This window comes from Pseudonaja textilis, chromosome Z (assembly GCF_049901715.1).
Source record: "Pseudonaja textilis isolate UNSWEBS1 chromosome Z, rPseTex1.2, whole genome shotgun sequence".
NCBI lineage: Eukaryota > Metazoa > Chordata > Lepidosauria > Squamata > Elapidae > Pseudonaja > Pseudonaja textilis.
The window spans coordinates 132,460,061-132,485,801 of NC_142008.1; the positions used below are offsets into that span (position 1 = coordinate 132,460,061).

The window sequence follows — 25,741 nt, forward strand, 5'->3', positions numbered from 1 at the left end:
AGCCTGGTTTCACCCAGTCTATATGTGTGCTCTTGGTTTTTCTTGCCTAAGTGTAGGACTTTACTTTTCTCCACATTGAATTTCATGTTGTTAGATACGGCCCAGTGTTCTAGTCTGTCAAGATCCATCTAGATCTTGAGCCTATCTTCTTGGGTGTTAGCTATTCCTGCCAGCTTAATATCATTTGCAAATTTGGTAAGTTCCCCTTCTATTCCCTCATCTAAGTCATTAATGAAGATATTGAAGAGTACTGGGCCTATGACGGAACCTTGTGGCACCCACTCCTATTTTCCTCATAACAAAACATAACTGCTTTGTTTCTAAAAACCAACATGCTATGCCCAAACAAATCACCCAGATAATGATCTAATACAGTGGTTCTCAACATTTTATTCACCATGATCCCCTTCCCCCCTTAAATATATTTTGTGGCCACGGGCCAAGGTCCCAAGATTTATATCATAACATTTCTTCCAGCCTTCATAGACACCTTATCATGCCTCCTTCCCAGGGATCCCTGGACAACAGGTGGAGAACCACCGATCTAATATGATGGCCTGGTCATGCAACATATTCTTTTACTCTACTTTAGCATGTTGTGTAAACCTAGCCAGATTAAGATTTAAGCATGACATCATGTCAGAACTACTGATTATATTTTTTATCTTCTTCTTTACTCTGGGGTTGGCCAAATCTAACCTCCTATCTTCCCGCTTCTTCCTTCTCAATTCAGGTGGCAGTTTTGAGTGGGACGATGATTTCCCCCTCATGGCTCAGAACCCTTCCTACGTCTCCATGGTGTCAGACCCCAGCACAGCACAGCCACACCCAGCCCTTTCTTCACCGGTGCCCATGACGCCTGCCTTGCTGCCATCAGCCAAGCGGCCTGAGTCCAGCCTTGTGGACACTCTGAGATTCTCTCGCTTTACCGTTTCTCCTGCCCTAGAGCCACATCGGCCTCCATCCTGTGATTCTGAATTGGAACCCACAGCTGGTAAGGGGCATAGAGGCATAACATTCTTTTCCATTATCATATCTAGGGGAGGTTTAGTATGGGACATAGGGAGGAAGGAAAATTCCAGGTGGGGCTTTGTGGCATTTTGGTTCCATGCCCAGTTACAGGCAGGAGTGGATGATAGAGGAATGGTTCTTCATATCTGAATAAACCTCCCCAAATTTCATCTTCCTATGATGTTGAATTTTCACTCCCATAATTTCCAGCCAGAGAGTTGTCCAATATTTCAGAAGAACATAAATGGAGGAAAACTACTTTAAGCTAACGAAGCCTTTTGATTGTATAGAAGCCATTCATGGCCTTTCATTCAGTAATGGAGTTTCACAGTAACCATACATAGAAGAGTAGCTTGAGCTTCCTAGGCCCATAAAATTACTGTAATTGGCAAAGCTTGCCCAATGAATGATAGGTCTCTGTGTGATTGAATAGACAATTGGTGAAGATTATGTGGGCATCTAAGAGACTTGGTGGCACAGTGGTTAGAGTGCAGTACTGCAAGCTATTTCTGCTGACTGCCAGCTACCTGCAATTTGGCAGATCGAATCTCACCAGGCTCAAGGTTGATTCAGCCTTCCATCCTTCCCAGCTGAGTAAAATGGGGACCCAAATCGTTGGGGGCAATATGCTGACTGTAAACTGCTTAGAGAGGACTGTAAAGCATTATAAAAAGATATATGTCTATGTGCTATTGCTATCCTTAATTCCCTACCACTACTGATTTTTAAAAAGTATCAAATAGCTATTCTGTCTTCTTCTCCTGAATGAATTGAGGGAGGAGAGGTAAAAACAAAAAAGATTGACTGGAGAAAAAGAGTAAGATTACTTTAGAAAGCTAAGATAAAATCTTGATTCTCCACATCAGGCCTTGGCCAAGGCATCACAATTGCACAATAAAATCTGTCCCATCAGCCCCCACTCTTTGATCTTGAAAAAAACTTGCCTTCCTTTCTTGTATTAAATTGAGATAGAGGAAGTCTGGAGAATTGTGGAGTTTTAGAAAGCTATCTTCATAATAAAAGGCAGACATTTCCAAAGCTTCTTGGTCATTTTGTTAATAGAGGAAGTGCAGGAAGTAACATTATCCTCTAGGGACCAGGAGGATAAAAACCAACCCCAATTCCTTACCCAATTGGAATTATGTATGTTTGGCTGGAAAACAGAATTGTTCCATTTAGCAGTCTTTTAAAATTATTGTTGTAGATCAGAGAAGCATAACTTGATGTGCTTGTGTCATTCTAGAATGCACCCTCCAAAAATGACATTCAAAGGCCACATGCGACTCTCAGCCCCAAAATACTACTATTATTTCTTCTTCTTCTTCTTCTTCTTCTTCTTCTTCTTCTTCTTCTTCTTCTTCTTCTTCTTCTTCTTCTTCTTCTTCTTCTTCTTCTTCTTCTTCTTCTTCTTCTTCTTCTTCTTCTTCTTCTTCTTCTTCTTCTTCTTCTTCTTCTTCTTCTTCTTCTTCTTCTTCTTCTTCTTCTTCTTCTTCTCTTCTTCTCCTTCTCCTTCTCCTTCTCCTTCTCCTTCTCCTTCTCCTTTCTCCTCCCCCCTCCTCCTCCTTCCTTTGCCTTCCTTCTTCCTCTCCCACTCCTCCTCTTCCTCCCCCTCCTTCTCCTCCTCCTTAACTAGAAGTTTCTTTTTCTCTCCACCTTCCAGATGCAATTGAGAACTGAGAATTAATGGAAATTGGACAACCCCACCACCTGTCATCTCAACATTCAGGGGCAGCACCCAGTCATCCAGTTGATCTGCTGATACCAAGCTACCACACATCCGTTTTCTGCAGTGGATAGACTGACAGATGTGTGTGTGTATGTATGTGTGCACGTGTGTATCTGGGTGCACAGCATGGGGCCATTATTGCTAACTAGAACCTAACATATGTGGACTTCTGCTCTCCTTCTGCTCACTGACACATCCCTGCCTGGGGAGGTAGAGAAGCAGAACTTTTTGTACAAACAGTCTCAGGCCTCCATATGATGAGGAAGATATCTCCTCAAAGCTTGAGGCCCCTGCTCCGCACTGGCTTTTGAATGTATAACCCCTCTCCTCTTCCAGCCTCCCTTCCACTCTCTGATATGTCCCTTCTAAGGACCCTCTGTGCCAAATTGAGAGGGTTGGGGGTGGGAGGGGAGAAACCAATATTCAGGAAGTTGCCTACAACTGCTCATGAGCCCTTCTGCATTTCATCACCTGCAGTCTTGTAATATGGAACATGGCTACCAATTTAAAAGTCCTTTTGTGCCAAATGGAACTGAATAGGGCTGGTGACCATCTCCATTTAACCAGCATTATATATATATATATATATATATATATATAACAGACCATTCTGTTGAACCTCAGACAGAATCATAATGACAAGATAGAGTAATCAAATGCTGTAAAGTCACAGGAACCTTGGGTAGTGAGAGTTGGATGGGTGGGTATCCCTTGTTCACCATTTCAATTATTCCTGAAGTGATAAAGAAAAACAGTAAATTGGTCACATCACTCATTTGTAGTGGCCAAGTAATGGATAGCCATTGATTCATTGTGGGAACTCCCTCCATATTGTCTTGACAGGTCAGTGCATGCATTGGACTGGGAAAATCATTCCTAATTCATACTTTGTGTTGGAGATGGTTGACTTTTATTGAGAGTGGCAGGTTCTGACTTTCTCAGTCCCCCACTGGTTTGTTTTAGAGGTTAATAAATGTCTTTTGGGACCCGTTGAAATAAGTTGAAATGACAAGGACTTTCAAAGAATGGAAAAGACATCTCTTGTGCCAAAAACCACAGTGTGGGGAGGAAATGGGTTGGACTGAAAAAGCTCAAGCAATTCTACGGAGATACCTACTCTGTGGGCATTTTGAGGGGAAACACCTCTCTCTTATCTGCAGAACATTGTGGCCAATAAGCAGCAATGAAGAGTGTTTAACTCTGGTGAAGAAAGAGGAGGAATGTAAGATTAGACTTAAGCACCCAATTCTACTGGCTGATTTAACTGAGTGTCTTTCACGTGTGTGTTGAACACACCTGGAAGACATCAGTCTTAAAACTAATGCCTGTGTTGGCCAAGAATAAGGGATGTTATCATCCTAACATATCTGGAGTGGTTCTTGGTGGGAAAGATGGTTTTGACAATTCTTCAGCCTGAAAATGGCATATTATAGGTTGGTTTTCAGCCTCTGTTAGAAGCAGACATGGACCAAGATGGACCAAGTTGAATGAGCCCTTAGTGACTCTAAATCTTAATTAACCTTCAGGCAATAGTTTCACTTTTTATTTAGTTTATAATAGAGAAATGTGAGTTTTCTTAATTGCTCTCCTTAGTTTTAGCCATGATTAGCTGGGAAAAGGGTGATGAAAGAGGGGAGTTGACAAATGCCTAGGGGAAAAAGCAACAAAAACCAAGAAGTGGGAGAGACATTATCTGCACTCTGAGCATGGCTTGATTTATGGAGTTGGCAATTGCTGATGTCTTTACTGATTTGTGTTGAAATAATAGTTGCGATAGTGTTCTAAAAACTTAGAAGAAAACAACTATTAGCTGGTTCCTTTGGCAAGCTGAAGTGTTGACAAGAACAAATTCTTTTAGTGGAATCCCCAAAATCTTTAACCCTAGACTTTGGGTATTTTGCATCAGATGTAAAATAAGCTAGCTATCTACAGAACATTTCACCATACTCTATGGTGTTTTGTGATCTATATATTTTACTAAGGAAGTCCAGGACTATCAACTAAATCAGGCTTTCCCAACCTTGAGAATTTCCAGGAGTGTGGACTTCAACTCTCAGCATTTCAGAGCCAATATGACCATTAATGAGAATTCTGGGGGGTTGAAGTCTACATTCTTGGAAATTCCCATGGTTGGAAAACAGTGAATAGATAGATAAGAGTTTGGGCGCAATCTGTTTATAGCGTCTAGCTCCCAAATGGCGACTTCCAGCACTGGCAATGCTAAGTAAACTACAAGTTTTTCAAGTCCCCATTCTATTTACTAGTCTCTTAAGTTTTATGGACACTATCTATGCCTCCATCAGATGATATCCTTTCTGAGAAATTTAAGGCAGCTTTGCCTGACTTAATGCTTTCCAGATGTGTTAGATGTACAACTCTTAGCCAGCACAGCCTGGAAATTCTGGGAACTGCAGCTCCGTTACATCTGGTAGTAGTCCCAATTAGGGGATGAAGTCAAGGAAGGTTTTTCTCCTTCTGGGTATCTGAAGACACCAAGATTCAATTGCTTTTGGAATTTTTAGAAGCTGTGGGCATAAAGTAGGAAGGGTATTGTAGGGTTACACACCAGCTTACAATGTGTTATGCAGATGCTCGCTCCACTTAACTTGCAAATTGGAAGGAAGAGTGGGCTTACTGGATTTGGTTGTGTTTCACTGCCGTGCCCTTTTCAAAAGTAGCGGGTTTTCCAATAACAACTTCATTACAAAATTAAAACCCTGAGCCTGCCCCAGGGTGTGGCAGGGGTGTATCCAGCAGGTGGCAAGATCTTTCCACACTTTGTCCACAAGTGTTCTTTAAGTGCCTGTCAAATGCTTGAGCAGCATCTGTATTATCTCAAGAACATCAAGACTGGAAACTGGCTGGTTTTGCATGGCATCAGGCCTCCACATTCTGCCTCTTGGTCGTGGGCAGTGTGAATGAACATTTTGATTATCCAGCTTCCATTCTTGCCATGATAGAAACATTCTCTCTATGATCATGGCTTCCACCTCGGTACCATATATTCCATTTTTATAGATTCTGAGGGAAACAGAAGTTTGGGTATGATATCAATAACCCCCATTCCTGTTGCCATTTGTAGCACAGAATAAAGAAAGAAAGGGATGATCATATTTATCAAATGCTCTGTTAAAATGGAAGAGTCTTCTTCTTTCGGGTGGGTGGGTGTTTTGTTTATAAAGAAAGTGGCATTCTTTAAAGACTGGTGGGAGGAATGGAAGAATAAATACACCTATGACCATTTGTCTTGTATATCCATGATTCCACTGGGGATTGATACTGAATTATGGTGGGTTGAGAAGTGAAATAATAATCTGCATATTTAAGAAATGGATGATTTACTAAAGTACAAAAGGGTGAACTCTGGAGAATCTGTGTTGCAGAAATAGATGTATATATGATTTGCAGAGTGGCATTTCATTAGTGGGAACATTCATTCCAAGAATAAATAGGGATAGAGAAATATTTAAATACCAGAATTTTAATAGCATCATATTTTGTTACACATAAAAGCCAGGGTTCTCTGTATAAATGAGAACGCAAGTGCAGATACAATCTATTGATGACCAGCAAAGGGAGCTTTTGAACCAATTTGAAAACATCAGACAAAGTTGTAATTTGTAGGGAAAACTTTATGAAGGCAAGAAAACTGGTGAAGTCTGTAAAGATTTCTCCTAGAGGACTTTCATTCCAAAACTAAAGCTCTGGAATAATTTTGCTTCAAGGTACCAAGAAAACATAAAAAGGCACACATTTATATTAAATTTTATTAATTTGAAAATTAGGACATAGCTAATGAGACTTCAATATCTGCACAGCTGGTAATGTTTGTCTCAATACAATAATACATCCCCATCCCCTCTCTTTCATTTATGTGCACACAGAGACTGATATCAAATGGAATCTCATTGTTCTTTATATATTATGTCCAAGCTACACCGAACATCTAAAAGGTAGAGTTGAACAGCCTTTTTTTTTTAGTAAAACAAAAAAATTATTTACCAGTGGGTAAGAAACCATGGCATACATGCAATCACTTGATAAACCAGTTATTTTACATGGCCCAACTGAAAAGATTAAATATGGTTATTCCATTATTTTCCAACTTCTAATATGGTGCAGAATGATAAAATTTCTTTACAATCAGCTTACAGCGCTGTCAAAAACATAGTATGGCAACTTCACATACGGTAAATGCTATCCTGCATTTTTGTTGTTTTGTTGTTTTGAATGAATCCCATACAAGCTGTCTCTTTTTATGTGAAAGCCATTTTTATTTTGTTTTGGTATGTTCCTCATCTCCTCTATATTCTCAAAGCAGAGTGTCTCAGTGTCAAAATTTTCCATCATTCCAATTTTCATATATCAATTGCAGGATCTGTAAACTCTGGTCTTAGATATGAACATCCTGTAACTTGAATTCATTCTTCAGGCTTTTAAGTGAAAGAGAATCAAAATTTTCCAGATGTATTATTTCAGCTGAATATATATATATCTCTCTCTCTCTCTTTCTCTCTCTCTCTCTCTCTCTCACACACACACTAGCAACAATCATTAGATGACTGTGGTTATTTCTAACAAAAAGCAGGAAATGCAAAGATAAATGTATACATTTTAGCCCTATGTAAGATAAAATGAGCAGTTAATACACAAGGTTCCCAGTTTCAGAGATCCAGGATATGTGCTTGTGTGTATCTGAATAAAGGAAAACACACACATAGTTGGCAACCATATTGTATTCAGGGAATTCTGTGCTACTGTGCTTAATCTGCAAATCTCCTTCTAAACTGATCTTTCATTTTTAACATTTCCCCTTCTTGACATTTCATAATTAGCTCTCCAGAATTCAATAATAGAACTACTTTAGAAAATTGTTCGATGTGATGGGTAATAAAAACAGGCAAAAATAGATCTGTATTTCATGCTTTTGAAACAGCATGTCAAATGGGAACCAGTGTATATACCCTGTCCATAAATACAAGCCTGTTTTTGCCTCTTGAACACATACATTTTGAGCAGGGGAAATAAGTGATTTCCAGTTATAAACATTATACTGTAAACATAAATGGAGGCATTAAGTAAAATCCTTTTCTTTATGGCCACCTTATATTGAAATGTCAACAAATATATGCAATGTCCATACCTTTTGCAACTTATAATAAATGTTGGATTTTGGAAATACAGAGTAGGGATTCAAGGCACCAATCATTGAGCTGATCCTGTTATTTTAATATGAGTCTCAATTCTAATATCATTAGGTTTGAACACTGTCAACTACTGCTATCTGGAAAAGGGGGAACAACAGTTCTGATATGAAAGAGGCCTAAATATAGGTAGTCCACAACGCACAACAGTCCATTTAGTGACTGTTCAGTTACAGTGGCATGAAAAAAGTGATTTATGACTATTTTCACAGTTACAACCTTTGTTGCATTCCCATAATCATGTGATCAAAATTTAGATGCTTGGAAACTAGTTTATACTTATGACCATTGCTGTGTCCCAAGGTCATGTGATCACATTTTCACAAGCAAAGTAAATGGGAAAATCAGATTCAAAACATGTCATCTAGCTAATCTGTCTTGCTGTCTTGGTTTTATTTATTTTTTTACAAATTAGAAAAAATAATGAAACACAGGTGAATTACAAGTGGGAGGTAGCTATATAAAACTCTATAAACCTTGCACCTCCAAAACCTGAAATTATTCTTTCATTTTGTCTGTGGAAATTTTCAGTCATCCAGGTCTCTAAGGTGTTTTTTTTAAAGACAACTAGACTGTTTTTCCTTTGAGGAAAAAGAAGAAAACATTTTGCTTTTTCTTCAAGAAAATATCTTCTTTTTCCTCAAAAACAAAACAAAACAAAGTAAATTCAGTTGCCTTTTAAAAAGCACCTTTGAATATACTTTCATTGGTAAAATATCAATCTTGTTTTCTTTCCAATAACGAAGGCATTCTGATATATTTTCAGCCTTGGCAGTTGTTTCAAACCCACAGTTTCACTATATAGTTGTGAGTTTCATCAAAGGTGGATATCTTGTGCATTTATTTAATTAATTATCCCAAGAGGGCTGCGTTGTTGCTTATTTATGCAACTGCATTCAAGATTAAATCAGGATCAATAAGCATGTTACTAAAATCTGTCCAGGATTGTGTAATAGCACACCTAAGCCTGCAAGGGGGCATACTTGGATTTTAAATGACTGGGTTCTTTGTCAGTAAGAGAAGAATGTGAGGAGCAAAAGAAAAGCAAGATGGCATTTCCTTTCCTCACTGGGAAAAATGTTTCTTTCTTCACAAATATAGCTGAATTACTCTATTTTGGCTTTGACCAAAATGCCTGCAGTTTGGTCTGCCAGGACAAGAATACTACTGAATAACTGTCTTTATTATACATTCTGGCAACTGAAATTAAATAAACAACTGCCTTGCTTTAATCTACTTCCTCCTTCCACACACAGAAGCCCTGATTTCTGGCATTTCTCTTCCCATGTTTCCTGGGGAGCAGGGGAAAATCTCTACATTTTTTAGACTATCTCATATCGTAGTTAGAAAAACCTCTGGTAAACCTACAGAAAACAATATACAAAACATGTGGTCTATGTTTAATGGTAACCTTTTCATAATACGGATACGCTTTTTCCCCGTGAAAATATCTCAACAATTGTTTGAAGCAGACTCAAAACCTACTAGCAGCATGGATCACTTCATGGACTGCAGACCCGATTGAGAGAACCCAGTAATCAAAAATTCTGGCTCCTTTTCAATCCACAACCCATGCCTTGTTAAGACATTTAAGATAGGCCCACAATGTGCAATGAATGTAAATACAGCACATCAATTATCAATAGTGTTTTTTGGTAAAACTTACAATTTTCTACCTCAGTGTTTCTCAACCTTAGCAACTCTTAAGACATGTGGACTTCAACTTCCAGAATTCCCCTGCCAGCCTTCCTGGCCAGAGAATTCTGGGAATTGAAGTCCCCACATCTTAAGAGCTGCTAAGAGAAACACTGTTTTACTTCTTCAATGGAACTGTTCACACAATCACCTTCCCAGAGCTATTTCACATTTGTATGTTTATCAGATGATAACAAATGGGTGATTTCCAAGAGGCCAGTACAGAACTAACACCACAGTAACACCGTTCATACTTATTCAAATCTGATGCTTTTCAATACAACCAATTCACAATCATTCCCAAGTGATTTTCTAAGTAAACTGGGTTTGTAACTAAATAAATCAATGATGAAATATCAATATATCTTATAAGTATGAATCGGCTTTGAATTTTATTTTCCTAAATTTAACCCTTCCTCCCACACATCTCTTACTCTCCTAAACCAGTTTTTCCTGTCCTTTCTATTCTCAAATCAACATATCTTACTGCTACACAATTGAAAAGATTAGTGTAGACTTTCTATTGGAAGTCCACATGCAATATGTTTATTTATGACTTATGTAATGATAAGCGTAGAAGTTTATTGCGGAATGGAAAGTTCACATGACCCAGGTAATGTAGGATATGTCAGGGATGGGATCCGATTGGTATAACTACCGGTTCTGTCAATTAGTGTCACGCAAGTGCAATTTACAATTCTGCTGAGCTGTCCGGACAGCTGAGCAGTGCTATGTACAATTGCACAGCGGTTGGGAAAGCCCTTTTTCCCTGCTTTTTCCACCGCAGCTGTGTCACACAAAGCAGCTGCGGTGGAAAAAGCAGGAAATAAAGGTTAGGTAAGAGCCCGGGCAGGCGGGTGGGCCACAACAGCAGCAGACATAGAACTGGTTCTATGTCTGCTGCTCTTTGGAGCAACCGGTTCTATAGAAGTGGACAGAACCGGTAGAATCCCACTCCTGGGAAATTGCAATCACTCAATTATTCAACAACAGAACTGACTCTAAAGAGTCTAACTGACATTTAAGACCTGCTGAATTTAAAAAAAACAGAACAAAATCCTAGGTTGCCACTTTAAACACACCTTCATTTGGTTTCAAAATACAGGTAGTCCTCGATTTACTATAGTTCGTTTAGTGACCATTCAAAATTATACTGGCACTGAAAAAAATGACTTAGGACCATTTTTTTCCACTTTTGACCATAGTAGGATCCCCATGGCCATGTGATCAAAATTTGGATGTTTGGCCACTTACTCACATTTAAGATGGTTGCAGTATTCCGGGGTCATGGGATCACCTTTTCTGATCTTATTGCAATTCATTTAACAACCCTGTTACTACTAGCTTAAGAACTGCAGTGATTCACTTAACCACTACAGCACAAAAAGTTGTAAAATGGGGCAAAACTGACTTAACAAATTGTCTCAGCAACAAAAAATTTGGGCTCAATTGTTGGTGATAAGTCGAGGACTACCTGTAATCTTCTTTCTGAGCACATACCACCAAATGAGTGGCATTTTAGTCAAAGTGGATAAGAAAACACAAACAAGATTCTGATGAGTGGAAACTTTGAGCTGTAAGAAACATGAATCATATTGAGAGACCTACATTTGCTGAATTTCTCTTCATTTGAATGTTCTGTAACATGCCATCCATAACTCTCTTCTGATCTCCTTTTCCTTTCATCTGACCTCTTTCCATCTGTGCCCACATCCTTCACCTTTCTCCTGCCTTTTTATCCAACTGTTAAACCTCTGCCTCAATCACTTGCATCCAAACTCTGTCTCTTCTCATGCTGCCATTAGCTTGCCTTCCCATCCTGGAACGGCCACCACCAAGGAAACCCCATAGCCTTTTTGCTGTGCATCGAGTTTGTGAACTTTCCTGTGCCATCAGGGAGGGAGATACCCCTGGACCAGCCTGGCCTTTGAAACCTACTGTGAGCCAGAAGCGGCGTATTAAGTGGGGAAGGCCACACAGTGAGGGAAAGAGGGGAAAGCAGGGCAGTGGTCTATCTCCACTTAACATTGCACGTTTCACTAGATGAGTGGGGCCGAGCGGTCATTGGTCACCGTACGTTTCAGCTTAACATGAGCAAAGGGATTGATCCTGCAAGAGGAAAGGAAAAAGGCAGTGTGAGATGCGTAGGCTCAGGTTTCAGGAAGCTTTTTGAAGCTGCAAAGAGAAAATTGTTATCCTTAAGGTCAACCTTCCCCAACCTAGTGGTTACCAGACTGATTAAATTACACACACACACACACATCATCATCATTCCTAATCAGCAGGTGTTGGGAACTGACAATGTATCTTGGAAAGGCTGCTGCAGACGGAGATTAAAGCAACAAAGCCAATGGGGCAGAATGGCCTGTATCGCATCAGACAATGCACTGGATTTCTGCAAAGCTACCCACATTTTATTTGTTCATTTATTTGGCTTTACTTCCTTTCTCTTCAATTCACCAGCAGTAGAATTGTTGCACAGCATAGATTTTTTTTTTTAAAAAATGAACGTTTTCAATATAAAACATTAAACAGCTTGGTGGTGAAAAGACAAGTAAAACTGGTTTAAAATGGCCTACAGCAGTGGTTCTCAACCTGTGATCTGCGGACCCGAGGGAAGGGCCATGATGCTATCACAGGGGGTCCCACAAAAGCTTGAAGAAATGTTATAGTTTAAATCTTGATTTAAAAGACTCAGGGGTCCTGCTTTGTGGCCACAAAAGTTATTAAAAGGGAGTCCGTGGTGAAGAAAAAGTTAAGAACAACTGGCTTAGAGGAATCATAAGGCCTCTGTTTAATGTCTAAACTTGTTGCCCTCAATCCCTGGGCTGTGGCCCACTATCGGGCCAGGACCTATTCAGAACTGGGCCGTACAAGCCTGCATATGCGTGTAGCTCCACTCCACAGAAGTAGCTGTGCTTGCTCACATGCGCATGCTTGCCACTCACACAGAACTATTGCCAGAAAGGCTAGGAACCACTGACCTAAACAGTGAAGAAAAATGATGCCAGGAGAACCTCTGTCAGCAAGCAGTTCCCTGGCTGGGCCCGCTTTCCTGAAAAATCCTTTGCTTTTATAGCAGGGGTAGGGAAACGATGGCTCCTTTATGACTTGAGGCCATAAACTTGAAATCCACAAGTCATCAAAGGGCCAACGTTCCCAGTTCCTGCTTTATAGGCTAAAAAAAATGAACACTTTGAATTGACTACCAAAGTGGAACCAATACTGGTAGTCCTCAACTTACAATCATTTGTTTAACGACTGTTCAAAGTTACATCAAGATTTTAAAAAAGAAACTTACAACTGGTACTTGTACATATGACCACTGCAGCATCTCTACAGTCACACGATCTAAATTTTGACACTAGGCAACCTGTATGTATTCACAATGGTTGCAGCGTATTAGCATCATGTGACTGCCATTTGTGACCTTCCTGGCCCGTTTCCAACAATCAATGTCAATGGGGGAAGCCAGATTCGCTTAATGACCATTACGTGAACGACTACTTTATTCATGAAATCAGTGTAACAAATTGCTTAACAACCATGGCAAAAAAGGTTGTAAAATTGGAAGCAACTCACTTAATAACTGCCTTGCTTAACAATGGAAAGTAAGGCTCCACTTGTGATCATATGACAAGGGCTACCTGTATTATAAAAAATGTATATTCTGGGTACCTTTGCACAAGCATAATTTTCTCTCATTATAAAACCTCTCAATGCTTTATTAGTTAACCAATTATAATAAAAACTACTAAAAAACAACTGGCAGCTACAGTATAAGATCAATATTTAGAACAAAAGGTTTTAAGCTGGTCTTAGATCTGTAGTGCTGGTTTATTATCTAGAAGTTTCACATTCATTTCTTTGCCTATGAAACACACTTCAGTGGTGACCAATAAAATCAGAATTATAGAGCTAGAACCCAACCATATAAGGTGAATTCTATGTTCGAAAAGCACAGATCCACAAGATGACGCCAAAAACAGGATACATAAGAGATTCCATAGTATGAAAACAAGAGTTTCTCACCTTGAAGGAGAGGCAGTTGGACTTCCAAACTCATTTGTCAACTGGAAAGAAAAATAAAAGAAAAATGCATTCAGAAGTTAAGGGATCCTCTCTGTTCATGGCCAAAAGTCAGGGCCTTGCACAATGGACACCATCTACATATGGCAATGGGCAAATACACGTCCTTCCTTTCTTCCCACCTCCTTTCTTTTCTCATATTTCCCCTTTCCATTTCCCTTTCTTTCTTTCCATTCTCATCTTCCTTTCCCACTTTCTTTCCTTCCTTCCTTCCTTCCTTCCTTCCTTCCTTCCTTCCTTCCTTCCTTCCTTCCTTCCTTCCTTCCTTCCTTCCTTCCTTTCCTCCCTCCCTCCCTCCCTTCCTTCCCCCATGAAACTCACCTGTGACAGATCAGGATTTAACATGCTGTAAGGTCGTCGAGATGCACAGATACGGGCTGAAGGGCCAACCTTTAAATCATCTTCCCCATCAGATTCAGCAGATGATTCAGCTTGATCCAAATTTCCTGTGCTGCTACTACTGTTCATCTTGCTAAGAGGGAAGCCACCAGCGACAGACAAAAGTCAGGTGAAGATTTCTGGTGAGGATTTCTACCCAATGCCTGCCCATTTGAGACAACACACTGCTTCCTGAAGGAGTCTAAGGATTAGTTCCAAGCCTTCAAGATATATTCCATTAATCCAACATTTTTTGTCAGGGGAACCTGAATGTCAAGGCATGTACCTCTTTTAACTTAAGGGGGAGGGCTGCCACAAAAAAGAGGTGGGGGGTGTCAACCTATTTTCCAAACCACCTGAAGGCAGGACAAGAAGCAATGGGTGGAAACCAATCAAGGAAAGAAGCAACTTAGAACTAAGGAGAAATTTCTTGGCAGAATAATTAATCAATGGAGCTTCTTGCCTCCAACCTCTGAAATTGTGGGTGTTCCAACACTGGATGTTTTTAAGAAGAGACTGGATAACCATTTGTCTGAAATGGTATAGTGTTTCCTGCCTAAGCAGGGGGATTAGACTAGAAGCCGTCCAAGGTCTCTTCCAACTCTGTTATTCTGTTACTATGGGAAGGAAAAGGAGCTTTTGCATCTTCTGGGTCAATCTATACAGCAGGTACTGATTAATCGTGTAGCTGATGGGAGAGTCATGTGGAAAAGGGATGGAGGTATCCTGTGTCCTTGTGATATATTGTCTCTGAAGACTACAAGTTAAGTCCTTGAGTTTCAACCATTATGCAGCCTCCCCATCACTGTCATCAACTCACGATGTCCTAAAACAGGTTGATCATGTGAATGATCTGATTTTAAGACCTTTTCTGTGGCAGTTGCTAAGCGAATTACCTCGGTTGTCAAACAAATCCATGATCCTTAAGTGAACCCATGGTTTACCATGGGTGAGGTTTTGTTAAAAACAGGAAGCAAAACACAGTGATGTGACTGTGGGACACTGCAAATGGCAATAAACATGGTCTAGTTTCTGATCATCCAACATGGTCACAAGGTAAGTAACCTCAGGCAGGTCTGTTGGAACTTTGGTCTGTTGCTAAGTAATCAGTTCTAAGTCAAGAACAACAATTCATTTTCTTTCTCAATTGCAAGGCTGAGGTGCCGGGGCTTACCTGTTGAATGATTTGTTAGCTCCTTCAGCTGAAGGAAAGGGTCGAGTGTAGGAAAACGGAAACCAACCTTTCCTGAAAGTGTGAGGCATAAATAGTTAAGAGAGAAAGAAGAGCACAAACCCTCTTTTTTTGTCTTCTCCCCATCTGAAGGAGGGGAGGCGTCAAATTGGACCCGTTGCTAGGGTTAAAAAAAATGACAGAATAAAGGAATGAGAAGAGGAAAGCCAGAGTTCAAGCGGTCTTTGTAAACTCTCACTCCCACTCTGCCTGAATTTTTATGGAGGGGAATCAAGTATAGTAGTTTGAATCTTGGATTAGGAACAAAGAGAACTAGATTCGAATTCCTGCTCCACCACAGACTTCACAGAGCACTTTGGGACCAATTGCTATTTTTCAACCCAAACTACCTCAGAGGAAGTTATCAAAAATAAATGGGTTTAGGATGATTGGATTTATGGATAGGTTAATGTCAAGCCACAATCCCTGATTTAGAAACTACAACAGACTGGCTCAGCCTCAGCTGGCTCAGCCAAAACCAAAGCACATTCTGGCTTAGAGCAATGTCAGTTTGCGGTCACTTACATCTATTTGGCCCACCAGGGAGGCCGGGAATGTTGTGGGCCTTCTCTTCTGAGGAGGTACATCTGGCTGGATCTAGAATGAGGGCCTTTTCCATGGTGGCCCCCTCCCTTTGGAACACCACCCCATGGAGATTAGACTCCGCCCCCACACTTTTAACAGTCTTTCTCAAGGCCCTGGAGACCTGATTTTGCCAATGGGTCTGGGGAACTCAGAGTGGCATGGAGCCCATCAAGTGGCTTGTTTGATTGCTTGTTGTCACCAGGGTGGGGGGTGTTTTTACATGTTTATATTGGATTTTTATTTTTTGTAAGCTCCCTAGAGTCACTGAAAGGGAGTGGAGAGCCATATAAATTCTCTAAATAAATATGATATTTTGATTTGTTTTAGGCAGGGGCTAGTCCCACTGTGGGTTGATGCTCTTTCTTATCCCTGGTAGCTATCTGGAATCTCTTAGCTAGAGCCCTATGCCTCTTCTCCAATTTGACTGGGACCCTCTCTTTTAATAGGGAAGCCTTTTATTTAAATGTCATGAACCTCATATTTGAGTTTTGTCTACTGCATTCGTGTAAATAGAAACAAACTGACAGGAGGGATCTAGCCTACCAATTGGAAAGAGAATATAAGTAGTGTTCCAGTTACAACTGTAATGGATCTTGCCCATTATGGTCATAAATCATAATGATTGTAAAAAAGAAAACAATTTTCTGGCTTATTTTGCAGTGATTGTTAAGCAAATTACCATGGTCATTAAGTAAATTACAGTGATTGTTACTTAAACCAATTGTTTGCTATGGGTGTGGTTTTGTAACTACCATACCAGATTTCAGCAAAATGATTATAAAATGTGGGACGGGATGGGACACTGCAAATGGCCATAAAAGCAGCTGTGTTGTTGAACACCGAAAATGGAGTCATGTGACCACCTGGGAATGGAGCTGACCCTTGGAACTTAGGATCCAGGCCGTAAGTCCCTCTTTTTCTTTTTTTGAGTCTGTCATAATTTTAGTCAGTTGCTAAGTGACCAGTCATAAATTGAGGACTACCTGTAGTAATCTAGCTTTTTTAGGGCAAAAAGAATAGAGGGGTTTTCACTCACATTCCGGTTGTCTCGTTTTCCCCATAATGCCATCCATCCTTCGCCTCAGAAACCAATAAAAGGATGATATCTCCCTCTTGGAAGTTGAGAAGAGTGCTGTTCCCTCCTGCCGAATGGGAGAAGATTGCCTGGACTCTTGGACGATCGGTACGTGGAGTCAGGATTGAAAGAGGATTAATGCGGGGCAGAGTCTTGTTCTCTACTGCGAGAAAGGATGGGGAGGATAGGTGGAAATTAATGGCATTCCTGAATTATGTTTCTCCCCTGCTGTTTTTTGCTTAGGCAAAGTAAACCCTTGAGCAATATTTCTCAGCTTTCATAACTTGAAGAAGAGTGGACTTCAACTCCCAGAATTCCCTAGCTAGCATGGCTGGCAGAGGAATTCTAGGAGTTGACATTTACAAGTCTTAAAGTTGTCAAGTTAGAGACATCTGTATTAGGGAAGGGACACTAGGTTGCAATTCCATGTAAGAGTAACTCCATAAGGGGTCTTGTCTTTCCCTCACAGAAAATGCTGGACTTCTCTTGATATTATTGCACCTTTTCAACCAGTGTTCTCAGTTCCAAAAATGGCACAATAATGAAAAATGGATTTTATTCATCTTCTTGCAAAGAATATGGTAATTTACATTCTTCCAACACTCTAGATCAGAATTTAGAGAGAACAGGGAGGATCAAATGTCAAAATCCTAGAACTACAGCTAGTCCTCGACTTACAACAGTTCTTTTAGTGATCATTCAAGTTACAATGGCACTGAAAAAAGTGACTTATGACCGTTTTTCACACTTATGACCAATGCATGGTCATGTGATCAACCTTCGGATACTTGTTGAACCAATATCAACATTGGTTGAACCAATATCAACTTTGGTTCATATTTATACTTGACATATTTACTATGTCCTGGGATCATGTGATCAGCTTTCGCAAACTGCGGACAAGCAAAACGAATGGGGAAGCCAGATTCATTTAACAATCGTGCTACTAACTCAACAACTGCAATGATTTGCTTCACAATTGTGGTAAGGAAGGTCATAAAATGGGCCAAAGCTCACTTAACAAATGTCTCACATAACAACATAATTTGGGGGCTCAAGTTGTGGTTGTTAAGTCGAGGACTACTTATATTGCCAAAAGATATAGTGGCTGAAGGAAGATGGACTCAGAATGGGATGCAAATTAGAATGAATGCAGCATGCTCACCTACTGTGGCCAGGCGAGTTTCCTTTGATATTTTGTGTGGTATTGGCAGAGTGCAAGAATAGCTGTCAGCAACCTTGATTTGTGAAGAGGTCTGGGTGGGGATCAGACCTGAAGTGGTGGCAGTGAGGGGCACGCTGATTGACAGGTGACTGAAGTCACGGGATCCCCGCCCACGGTGCAAATCCCCATTTAGCAGTACTGTTCCTTCCTGGATCGAAGTCCGCTGTGGGAGATAAGTTAGGCATGAATAAGTGCAGGGCGCTGATGAGATCTCATACAGATCCTTTCTTCCTTTTTTTTTTCCTCCTGTAGAAGAAATTCATGAGCTAAATTTAGGCCAGGAAAGCCTACCCCATTCCTGCTCCAGGCCATATCAGAAGGTGCCATTTGGAGACCTTGATGGTTTTTGGAAACTCAAACCCAAACAGTGAAGAAGGCAAAGGGAAAAGCTAATATCCCGTTTATCAGCCCTGACCCACAAACACTCACGCGGTTTTGTCCCAATTCTAAAGGCTCTTCCAAGGTCTTGGAGACAAGGATAGGATCCATGCCTGGGGCAGAGATGCCAGCTGTGGTGTTGCTGGCAGTGACCTTGACCAGGGCCAATGCCCGCTCAGGTAAACGAGTAGGTTGGATGCACGATGTTTGCCAACTGGGCAGTTTGGCTGACAAAAGCTCCTGTACCTGTTGCAAATGAGATAACGGTTGTCTGATCACCCTTTTAGCTAGTCAAGTTATACCCTTTCTGAAGAGTTTCTGGTGCTCTTTAAGCTTGGTTAGAGTCATGGTGGCACAGTGGTTAGAAAGCAGTACTGCAGGCTACTTCTGCTGATTGCTGGCTGCCAGCAGCTTGGCACTTCAAGTCTCCCCGGCTCAAGGTTGACTCGGCCTTCCATCCTTCCAAAGTTGGTAAAATGAGGACCCAGATAGTTGGGGGCAATATGCTGACTCTGTAAACTGCTTAGAGAGGGTATCAACTCTGAAATAGATCCAACACATGGCAACCATCTTCCGTTTCTAAGTTACCACAGAGCTTGGGGAGGGAGGAGAGAAATGGAATGGATCCAGCCAAAACAACCCACCAGTCTCAGACTCTGGCTGGCTTCTGTTGGGAGTGACCTTGGTTCCCACGGATAGTAGATTGTTTTGGCTGGATCGTATTCCATTCTTCTCCCCCGCCACCACCCTCCCTGAGCTATATGGCAGCTTGAAAAACTGAAGATGGCCGTTGTGGCCTTGATCCGTTTCAGAGTTGACAGGGGGATGTAAAGCATTTGGACCTGTATATAAGTCTAAGCGCTATTGCGACTGGTTGTTTTGCTGCAGATAATAATCAGACAACAATCAAGAAGTGCACAATACCCCAATCAAAGAATTGCCAAACAAGCCAATAGTAAACAACCCAACCAAAAACCCACCAAGACCACTTTCACCAACAGAGCAAGCTATTTTTTTATTAAGAGAACAAACTCCACTTCCTACTTGCATTGATAATGTAACCTAGTTTGGGTAATGAAATGTCTGCAAGAAAACAACCAAGCTCAGAGAGCACCAAGGACCCCTCATTTCAACCCTGAGTTACATTCTCTTTATCTATACCCTTTCTCTCTAAAACTTGCCAACAGTAGAAAATCCACTGAGCTGTGTTAACAAACAATTGCTTCCTAGTTTGAGGAAGGAAAATATTGTCTTGGACCCTGTTGCCTTTGATTCCAAGCATTGACAGGAAGCTTCGTTACACAATTATAAGAACTAGAAACTTAAAGAAGGAGTTAATATATCCCTTCATTTAACATTCAGCTAAAAGAGACCATTGTGTGTATGTCTGAGACAAGTATGAAAAGGGAATTTTAATTTATTGATTAAATAGGTTTGCTAGGCTCCTGAGGAATGCTCTCCTTTGCAGCTAGTATGTGTTTGGGGAAGGAATCCTTCCTTTGAGCTAATAAATCTTTCATGCAAAAGGAGCTCCAAGGGAGGAATTTCTTTAGAATTTTAAAAAGCAGGAAAAAATAAATTTGATGCAGTCTCAGTAAATATCGCCACTCCTGGCAGAAAATTTCTATGATATTCACGTTGAATAAACAGATATCCTTAACACCACTTCCAAATTCCTCTTTACTTTACCCTAACCTTTTATTTCCCATTGTTCCCCCTAAGTTCAAACAGGAATATGTATCTTTGATTTTCCATCTGGGGATTCATGTTGCCTTCCCTATTATTTGATTCTACAAGTAATCCTTGCTTATAACCACAATTGCAGTCAAAATTTTTGTTAAGCAAGGCAGTTATTAAGTGAGTTATACCCCATTTTAGAATCTATTTTAACAACCTATTTTATGATTGTTAAATGAATCACTGCCGTTGTTACATGAAACAGGCATTAAGTGAATCCAGCTTCTCCCATTGACTTCGCTTGCCAGAAGCAAGGGAAGGTCACAAATGGTCATGACGTGACCCTGGGATATTGCAACCATTATAAATATGTGCAGGTTGCCAAGTTCAAATTTTATCATGGTGACCATGGGAAAGCTGCAATGTTCACAAGTGCGAGGACCAGTCATAAGTCAGTTCTTTTCAAAGCCACTGTAACACTGAACAGTCACTAAACGAATGGCTGGAAGTCGAGGACCATCTGTGGTTAAACATGGGGAATGCTATACTTCCACATTGCAAAAAAAATAGTAGCCACAGCGACACTATCAAAAAAATGCAGGATAATGGCCATAACTAAAGTTTTTCTGACATCTCTCTTGCAAATATAGAATGACAACGCACACAGGAATCCTTGCTTTCAAGTTTTGTGGACGATATCTAGGGTGAATTTGAACTCAATGTGAATGCCAGGACAGGGGAAGAGAGGAAGCGCAAAAGAAGCAACTCACCTTGCTGTGATAATTGTTGAAGTACTTGGAAACAGCACACTGGCGATCCACCAGGAATGAGTAACGGCGCCGTTCCTCTGTCAGGGCTGCTTTGTAGCCTTCCGCCACAAACCGATCCAGCTCGTTCTGCTTGGTGCTCAGGATTTCCACATACTAAGAGAGAAAGAGAGAGAGAGAGAAAGCAGACAATTCCCAATTGATCCAGAGATAGGACAATGGCCATCGTTTAATCAAGAACAATGCTTCATGGCAGGTAGCATCCTCAGGGTATGGTCATGAAAATCTTAATCAGCGCTTCCCAACGGTAGCCATTTTAAGATGTCTGGACTTCAATTCCCAGAATACCCCAGCCAGCATGGATATTCTGGGAGTTGAAGTCCAGACATCTTAAAATGGCTACCGTTGGGAAACACTGGTCCACATGCTGTCCACAATGGTGCAATCAAAACTCCCCCTATTTTTAAAGTGGGTTGGACCTTGGACTAATCATTTTAATCCAATATCCAGGATTGGTTGACCATATTTTGAAGATACCCCCATTATACAGGATCCATGTACCCCAAACATCAACCTTCTCCAATCAGGAGCCTTCCATCAGTTTGGAGACTACAGCTCCTGGAATCCCCAACCAGTAGCCCCACATCTTTGGATAGCAGCAGGCTCCACAATGCCTACCTATCAGAGACAACACCATAGAAACATGTACTGGACCTATCTTACCTAGTGTGCTCTCTTCTGATGCATTGGATTTAAATTCCCATTATCTATAGCAGAATTAAATGGTTTGGACTGTAGCAGTGTATTTTATTCAGCAATCTTAAGAATTTTTGCTCTTATCATTTGTCAGGGCTCTTAAAAACGCTGCAGGTTAAAATGTGCCCAGTATAAGTGCAGTAGACTGTACTTATTATTGTTGCTGTTATGTTGTTTTTTCATACCCAATTTTGATGTCTTATTACAGCCTTTCCCATATCCCAAGCCGCCTATCTGCAACATTTTGTTGATTGGTTAGTTATTTCAACTCCTTCAATTTGTCCTAAAAAACAAAACTGAAACATTTTATTTTGTATTCAAATTTAACATTTACCACATATAATTTCGCCCTATTTTTCTGCTTAAGCCTCTACTAGATCCTAAGCATATTGCATGACTTAAACATATTATTAGCGCTAGCATATGTTTAAAGGACCAGCAGTCTATCGTTTCCCAGATACATTAGATTTTCCCACAATCTACGGCTGCTTTGTGCACAGATGATGTATGGTAGCTGTGGTCCAAAACTCCAGAAAGGTGCAAGACTTCTCTGGTATCTGACACACTCCTTAAATGAGGAGTACTCTGTGCCCTCTGAGCTTTCTTTCTTGCAAACATTTATTACGCAAACTAGGTAACATCATCAGTGCACTCTGGAGCATCAAGAGCACAATAATATTACCTGGTTTGGGTAATGAAATGTCTGCAAAATACCAATCAAGCTCAGAGAGCACCAAGGACTCTTCATTTCAACCCTCAGCTACAAATATTCTCCTTAATATTCTCCTTACCATCCTTAATTTTTTTTTTTTTTAAAAAAGGATTCCTAGGAGAAACACTCTAAAAAATTTCATGGAACTTCAATACCTTTGTCCTGCTAGTATCATTGTAATCACACGCACATACACAAAAAGAAAGAAAATGCTCAGATTTGTGTTAAGCGCTGGATTTTCTATTATCGGCACCTTAGGTTGGCAGGCAGTGGGCAATCTCAGAAGATACGGGCAATAAAGGGTTATCTTGTGCCCCTTCCTTACTGCACCCCCCCAGCTGCAGCAGGCCTTGATCCTGAAGTAATGGTTACTGTGGCAACAAGGTTGACAAAAGGAGCCCAAAGCTTGCTGTGGGGATTCCCAGGATGGGGAGGGGAGGAGGGAAGATAAATAGGGGGTGCAGGGCACTAGCCCAGAGTGAGTCAGGGAGCTAGGAGGAAGTAGGATGAATGCAGGATGAGTTGTGTCAGCTTGCCAGCCTGGCACACCCGGCAGATGCAAGACCACACTGGTGAGTGGCCTACTTTCTGGTGCAATACTGTAAAACTAGATTTCTGGCTTGCTTTTTTATTTTTAGGGCTGCATCCATCCCCTTTAAGGCTCAGGAGAACAGTTGAGGAGTTACTGTGCATGAGAAAAAGTGATGCAAAAGGAGCACTACAGATACAGGACTCCAGCAAGGCAAATGCATGTAGAAATAAGGTTCTATATATGTTTTGCACAATGGGGCCTATAAGTGTTCTGCATAAGGACAGGGTTTGTGAATGTTTTGCATGAGAACAGGGCCTGCAGATGTTTTGCACAAGAACTGTTAATGGACATCATGTGGCAAAATTGGGTGTGCATTTGTGGGCAGGTGTGTAAAACAATCTGTGCACCAGGGTGATTTTTTTCCTCCACAGGTAGCCCCTCCACAGAGCTTATCTTTCTAAGCTCCAAATGGCCACAGAATATTAAACCCTTTCAAGACCTCACCTTCTTAGTGACCCCAATCTTAGCACTAGACAGCAACCCAAGGAGAAGGCAGTGACCCAGACACAGATGGGAAGGGGAGGGAGCAACAGCTGTCAGGTTTCATTTTTGCACTGTAGAAGACAGCAACTCTTAATGCACAGCTGAGAGTAAGAGGCCATTTTGAAAGACTGCAGAAAGTCAATCTTTCAAGCATTTTCCACCTTATACCTTTTTTTGCATCCAGATTGCATTAATTTGCATACTAAGTGCCATAAAACAACATAGGCCTCAAATTTTGTCAGATTTTAAAAATTCAGCATATCCAATATTCTTTGTATTAGCTGAATTATTAAAAAGTATATTTTTGGAGGAAATGTGCGTTTGTGTTGTCTGGGTTTTAACATCTAATAGCATCTATTTAGCATATGTGGTTATTCAACTCTGCCAATTTATTTTCACGGTCAACCCACTTCCTTTTGCAAGTTCAGTTAGTGGTAATCACGTACACTGAAGCTATTCATATAGGTAGAACTGCAATGGCCACTGGAAACCACCGCCTTCTATATATGCCATTGCAGAATTGGTTACCATATTGCAATCCAGATGTGTTGGTGCTCTCCAGATGTGTTGGACCAGAGGTGGTATTCATCAGGTTCTGACCAGTTCTGGAGAACTGGTAGCGGAAATTTTGAGTAGTTCAAAGAACCAGAAAATACTACCTCTGACTAGAGATTTTACAGTATCCTTACCCTGCCACGCTCGCAGAACTGGCAATGAAAAAATTTGAATCCTATCAGTGTGCTGGACCCATCCTGTAGTTGTTAAGCAGCATGGCCTTATTGGATAATGATTATGAGGATTAAAAGAAATATATGTTGTGACTGACAGGTTGAAGGAGGTGTAGCTTTATGCCATGCATTTTCTCACTGCTGATCCATGTTAACGGCTGCTCTTGTGCTGTGCAGGGAAATATATGAGCATGCTGCATAAGGGAAGTAAGCTTACCTATATAAAGGAAAATGGTATGGAATAAATAAAATCAGGCTATAGTCTGCCACACTAACAAATATGAATAAAAAATAGTATTTTTAGTTGGCTTGATTCACACAAACCTCACTGAACCATAAATGTGTTTGGGTTGGGTTGGGTCAAGTGCTTTCTGTTAATGCAGCCATTTGTGACTAAATTAGTGTTTCTCAACCTCAGCCACTCAAGACATGTGGACTTCAATTCCCAGAACTCCCCATCTAGCCATCCCAATTTCTGGGCTGCAGCTCACTACCAGGCCCTGAGCTATCCAGAACTGGGCCAGAAAGGAATTCTGTTTACAAAACACAAAACAAATCCAGTAACAAACTTTGTTAAAGAAAAAGGGAAATATTAATACAGAAGTGTTTGTAAAGAGAAAAATCCCATTAAATTAGTTTGAAGAGTCAATTCTGTGCAAAGTTGATAAAACTGCCTGGTTGGATAGATCATTTGTTGAACTCAGCAGAAGGGAGTTTGGCCTGTAATTTTTAATGTACATCTTATATATAAACGTGTCCATTGAACTGGTGAAGTCTGGCTGATTTATCAGTGGCCTGAATCCCACACATCCATTTCTGACAGGATATGAACTTTATCTCCTCCAGAAGTTCTGAATGTTCTAATTGTTTTCTTAAGATTTCCTTTTGCAATGTCATTCTCCCTTCCCTTCTCCATCAAAAACCTACCTGCACTTCACGATCCCCATATTTCATTGGGTTTTTGCTATTGTGACATTTCTTGCGCAGTTTCTTCAGCTCCGTCTGAGACTTTTCAATTGATTCAGCTTTGGCACGATATTCTGCTTGGTATTTTTTCAGAGTAGCCTAAAAGTTGGGAAATGGGATTAAACAAAGCACCATGGCCAGATCAGCTTTGAAGTTATAGGAATGTTGCCATCATATGTGATTTACGCGCTCATTTTCTCAGATTCAGAATAATATCAGATGGTGCTCCATTCAAAATCCAAGAAAGAAATACTTAGACTCCGTTAATTAGAGAAAAGATAATTTTTATTGGAAATCAAGTGGTAGCATCAAAGGAATTCTGAATCTGAGAAAATGAGCGCATAAATCACATATACAAAGAGATGGCAACGTTCCCACCCACAATAGTTCAATTTGTTCATCCAATAAAAAGTTGTGTATAACATCACGTGGGCATCTCCAGGTGGTGATGAGGCCTCTGTCC

The 25,741-nt window shown here is 40.6% G+C and overlaps 2 protein-coding genes across 4 annotated transcripts in view; one reads left to right on the forward strand and one right to left on the reverse strand.

The window, feature by feature from the left end:
- The window catches only part of LMTK3 (lemur tail kinase 3), a 37,397-nt gene extending 31,417 nt beyond the window's left edge, over positions 1-5,980 (forward strand). Inside the window, exons 14-15 of the mRNA XM_087917423.1 lie at positions 734-994; positions 2,672-5,980. Coding sequence (XP_087773549.1) covers positions 734-994; positions 2,672-2,688 — 278 coding nt within the window. The 3' untranslated portion in view covers positions 2,689-5,980. The remainder of the gene's footprint in view (positions 1-733; positions 995-2,671) is intronic.
- A 510-nt stretch (positions 5,981-6,490) lies between these two features.
- LOC113443565 (BAR/IMD domain-containing adapter protein 2-like) overlaps positions 6,491-25,741 on the reverse strand; it is a 31,448-nt gene continuing 12,197 nt past the window's right edge. For 2 of the 3 annotated variants that reach the window (XM_087917425.1, XM_087917426.1), the window contains 10 exons: positions 25,240-25,377; positions 21,045-21,197; positions 18,649-18,843; positions 18,160-18,382; positions 16,956-17,157; positions 15,278-15,349; positions 14,047-14,197; positions 13,669-13,709; positions 11,575-11,745; positions 6,491-7,170 (listed from right to left, as the gene is read on the reverse strand). In XM_087917425.1, coding sequence (XP_087773551.1) covers positions 11,676-11,745; positions 13,669-13,709; positions 14,047-14,197; positions 15,278-15,349; positions 16,956-17,157; positions 18,160-18,382; positions 18,649-18,843; positions 21,045-21,197; positions 25,240-25,377 — 1,245 coding nt within the window. In that variant the 3' untranslated portion in view covers positions 6,491-7,170; positions 11,575-11,675. The remainder of the gene's footprint in view (positions 7,171-11,574; positions 11,746-13,668; positions 13,710-14,046; positions 14,198-15,277; positions 15,350-16,955; positions 17,158-18,159; positions 18,383-18,648; positions 18,844-21,044; positions 21,198-25,239; positions 25,378-25,741) is intronic. The other variant, XM_087917424.1, reaches the window with a different exon arrangement.